Source organism: Carassius carassius, chromosome 10 (genome assembly GCF_963082965.1).
Source record: "Carassius carassius chromosome 10, fCarCar2.1, whole genome shotgun sequence".
NCBI lineage: Eukaryota > Metazoa > Chordata > Actinopteri > Cypriniformes > Cyprinidae > Carassius > Carassius carassius.
Genome location: NC_081764.1, coordinates 27,015,590 through 27,020,652, shown reverse-complemented (window position 1 = coordinate 27,020,652; position 5,063 = coordinate 27,015,590). Strand labels below are relative to the sequence as shown.

At 33.7% G+C, this 5,063-nt stretch overlaps 1 protein-coding gene across 4 annotated transcripts in view; it reads right to left on the bottom strand.

Moving 5' to 3' along the window:
• Window positions 1–1,917: 1,917 nt before the first annotated feature.
• The window catches only part of LOC132152025 (inositol polyphosphate-4-phosphatase type I A-like), a 48,701-nt gene continuing 45,555 nt past the window's right edge, over window positions 1,918–5,063 (bottom strand). For all 4 annotated transcript variants that reach the window (XM_059560654.1, XM_059560658.1, XM_059560660.1 and 1 more), the window contains one exon: window positions 1,918–2,642. In XM_059560654.1, coding sequence (XP_059416637.1) covers window positions 2,510–2,642 — 133 coding nt within the window. In that variant the 3' untranslated portion in view covers window positions 1,918–2,509. The remainder of the gene's footprint in view (window positions 2,643–5,063) is intronic.

Sequence of the window (5,063 nt, the reverse complement as noted above, 5' to 3'; positions counted from 1 at the left end):
ATGAAACTCGTCACAGTGTGACAGGTGTCAGGTGCGCGCGCACCACAGAACTGCGCGCTCGTGTGGTGGCAATGAGCGCCACATTATTTATTTGGTTGAGATTAAATGAACATTGATGTAAAAAAAGAAAAAAAAAGAAAGAAAAATAATCGCGTAAAATTCCCATTTCATCATATGAATAACACTATCAAACTGAAAAACAAATTGAGAGAACAGAAGGTAAACAGTCTACTCTGTTTTGTAATTTTGGTAATAAAAACTAAGACAAATACATGATGAATTTATGGAACAGTAGGCTAGCACATAGCACCACCATCCTTTCTCCACACGGTGGCGCTATTGCTTGAGCAGCTAGGAAATCCTTTTATGTATGATTCATAGTAACATACGATCACAAATCAGATCAGTTTTCTAGAAACACAGAGAGAAGTGGACAGGATAGGTAAGGTATCAGGTTTAAAGGTTCAATAAAAAGTACAAACTAAACTAAATTATCTGCACCAGTGAAGACACTGAAATGCCATTTTAAATGAGGACAAAAATTCGCAAAATAACATATATTTGATGGTAAACAGTAGGCCTATTATGGGTTATGAAGGTCCATGAGAAACACCCCGCAAACCAATAGCACCTAGGGAAATGCGGCAGAAAGTATGGCATGTAATTTCAGATGAATCTGAAACATTGCTTTTTTTCAATGCCAGGATAATGTAACAAAAGATCCTAAAACAATCGGATGTTTGAAAAGCAATTTGTTACTGTAAAGCAATTCATTTTTGGTGAACAGCAGTGTATTAGATTTCGATTACAACTAATTACAATTACATAAAATACAAATTTCTAAAATGTTATGCATGTGGAATAGATTGACTATTATGAACCATACATAATATTCCATACATATGATAATATTCCTTATTTTTCATACATAACATTTTTATTATGTTCCATACACTGTAATGAATAGTGAACAGAGAAATTCTGAAATGCAAGTTTGTCACCTGATGAGGTCACAAGGGCTCTATCCATAGTAAATATTGGCTTATAAAAATAAAGTTTTGAATGATGCTATTTTTTTGGAGATATCAAACTACGTCACAGGAACAATGCTGCATATTTTTTGAATGCACTTAACAAAGGTCACTTTAAGGAAGTATTTTGCATTTTGCATTGTATTAGCATATATTTAGTAGATATTTAACCAATTTCTGCACAGAGACAAAAAGTACACAAGAGATGTCAGTAGTATTATATTTTCTCTTTAATGGCATCAGATATTGATGACAGCATTTTAATACAGCAGAATTCTGTTTTAGACAGACATATCTAAGAAGGCATCATAAAAGATATAAGATTATTACCATAAAAAGAAATAAATACAAATCAAGATCAATCCAGAAATCTGTGAACATATCTCTCCTAAATAACATTGTATAAACATACAGTAACTGAAACAACATCACTGTCAAAAATGAGAAATTACAACAGTGATATGTACGGCAAAATAACTTTTAACAAACAATGTGCACAACTGTAACAGATTCACATTTGCACAGTCAATTTCACAAGTGCCTAGTACTATTCTGTACTCTCTCAATGTACCTATATTCCATGTATGAATGTACCTCTTGTTAAACAAGTACAGCACAAAAAACAGCATCACCTATGAGTCGTTGCTGGAATCTGAAGACAGTGATACACTGATCTCACACCGCCTTTAACATTTTCAATGCTCCACAGAAGAAACGTGCCAGAAGTTCATTCTTCTTACTTGAAGAGGGCATTGTATTCATAAAGGACACCCTCAAAGTTAAAGCAACTGAGAGGATCGACATGCATGATCAGTCTGAATGTATGAGGTAAAAAAAAAATGAATAAAACACACAATGCTAACCTAAACAGTTAGCACCTAACACCTTCACCAATTCTCCTGCTGGTCTATAGGAGGATGGAAAATGGAACTTGAAAATGGTGGAACATCAGTGTACAAACACCACGGGAGAGGGATAAACAAGGCAAGAAGAGTCATGTGACAACTCTAAGCCATGACACTGAATACTGTAATGCTGCAGTAAGTGTTGCTTAAACTACAGTTTGCTATTGATAGTCAAGTAAACAATATGAAATACAGCATAAATGTCTAAACTCTCCACTATGCATAAAAGGCCAAGATTCCGAAATATCTAGCCAAAATGACTAAACCCTTCATTGTGCATTATATAGAGCCAAGAAGATAAAATACAGCATTGCATCTATGTATATGTGTGGTGATATTGGGCTTATGAAAGAACTGGTCAGTCTGCAACTACTAATACAAATCAATGCAGTCAACCTTTTCAATTCAAACTCACGCTCGAAATGCAAATGTGCAGTAACTATCGGTGGAAATTGAAATAACCTATGCGTTAAGCGGATTTACTGTAGCTTAGTTTGAAAAAGAGAAGAATGTGAAAGACTTGTGTAACATCATAATTAATGATCCAACTGTCTTATAGCTAACCAAAAGTCATCAAGTATCCACTTTTCCAAAAGTGCCATCGGGAGGTCTGTAATGTTTAGGAAAGGCCTTCAGCTGCAGACAGTTAAAGGCATACTTGCGACATCCAACGTTCTTCATGGTATTCTCACGGCGGCAGCCCTCACTGGCAGGAGAAAGGGGAGGGATTGAATGTGTGGAAACAAGCAGAAAACAAACAGAACATGAAGCCATGTTTAGAAAAACCATGAGCAAAAATTAGCACAGCCACAAAAAAATGGCAGCAGACATTTCAACAGTGTTATGAGCATGAGTATTTTGGGTGAACACAGAATGAGGGTGGAAAAAGCAAGTCATCAACATAAAAAAAGGCTGAATAAACAAACAAACCAAGTCACAATACAGTTAACATGAGTTGAAAATGCTAATGCAACATCCCTCTGGGCATAAGAGAAGTGGGTCACTAAAAGTTCACTAAAGTCACTAAAATGGTAGCACACAGGCAGTTAATGCTCTGATAAAATTTTACGGAAATTAAAATAAATCATTAAGATCAGAAGGCTACATTGGTTGTTTATTATGGTATGGTAAACAACTGTCTATGGTAAATAATTATAGTTTTTTTTTACATATAAAAGATATACTTTCAAAAATGTGGTTGCACATAAATATCTTCGTAATATCCAAGTAATTCAATTAAACATATTCAGTGATACAGCTGTTATAATGTAAATGTAAATGTAAATGATGTCAGTTTGCATGTTCTGGTACGATTTACAGGGGTAGGCCTTTGTTTACCAAACTGATCAATTAGAAATGAAACCGTGCAATCTGTCCTTCTCATATCATTCCAAACCCATACGACTGACTTCCTTTCATGAAACACAAAAGGACAAATTCTAAAAGAATGTTCATGCTGAAAAGTCATATGAAAAAACTGTATGGAAAAGAGTAGCTTGGAGACTCTGCTAAATACCTTTTAAATTCCACCGCATAAAGAAACACACTAAGGTGCATATATGATCACAGAATTCTCATTTTTGCATTTATGAATGCTGTAAGAAGCATAAAAATAACACTCCATATAGTATATAACCTTTCTTAAATAGGATTCAATTTTTCTGAGAATTAAAGTTGAATAAAAACAAAAGACCAAACCTAACCATCCACAAAACTATTCCCTACTTATTTATTTCTCAAAACATTCACCAACATAGTCCATCAATTAAAACTAAGAAACTTCTCTCTAAAACTAGGGCTTCATATTTAATCTAAAAACTTTTGTTTATTCACAAATAAGTCAAGAAAAGCATCTAGTACAACATTGTTTTAGAAAGTTTTTTTTTCTCGATTGAACATTGTAACCAATCACAAACATATGTTGTGTGAATCAGTCACATTTATTCTGTAATAACCTGTATTTCTGTTTTAAAATACATTTTATCAAGTGAAATTCATAACTGAGATAATATCGTGGGAAATAATCATAATAATATTAGAATTTTCGTCATAATGCAGCCTTACCTAAAACCAAGGCTCAAAATGTAAAACGATCATACTTAAACTGAGATCAATCTTTAAATTCTATTCGTTTAAACCTACCAATGACATTCAACTAAACTGAGACTGTCTCTATCTAACCTAAGTCACCAAAACCTTTCTCCAACTTGCTGTATAAGATTTAATCTCAGAAAACAGCTAGAAACATTATCCATCATGATTTAAAACATACAGGGAAAAGTCTAGGCACATCTCTCACATTTTAAAGCAAACTTAGCAAAAACAGACTCTCAGAATTGCAACATCATTATAAATAAATTAATGGAGATATTTTGAGACAGTCGTTTTCTTTAGTGGGTCAGTTGAAATGCACACTTTTCTGTAGCCTGGTGAGGGTTATTTTTTTAATAGATAAAGTTCTTTTATTGGGCAGCATTTTAGAGCATGTAAGATCAAGCAGTGATAACTTGTAAAAAGCAGATGTACTGGCCGTGGAATGCCAGACACATTTTTACAAAGCACAGAGAGGCCATTTCTAATTTGGCACAAACGGAAGCACAATTAAACCGAGTCCTGTAAAATTATCTAATATCCAATCATTATGGTAAACATTTACATATTAAATATATTTTTACATATAAAGAAGGGAAGAAGTCTGATGATTTGCAGCCTGTATGCAATGGTTAGGAAATAAAGTGAATCATTTTGGTAAAAGAACATACATTCTGTCATTACAACAATCATTACTGCATAAGTGTCTTTACTTAAAGCAACATGTGGATACTCTTGGTATCTAAACAATTACATCTTAAAAGACTGTTCCAGATTTGACAAGCAAGAATTCAACCAGTGCAATAGCACATCGTTAAACAGAGAAATCTGCAGTGATGCACTTACAATGAAAGCTGTACATGGTTGTATTTTCACATTTTTACATTTTACTCCATAGACTTTCACTGTTAGTGCATTAATGTAAATAAGGTTGTTTGTTTTTAAAAATTGAGAGACAAATCGAAATGATTTTGTAATTGGTTGGATGCTTTAGATGTGGTCAACGGATCTTGTGCTGAACCCAGAACATTTTTTT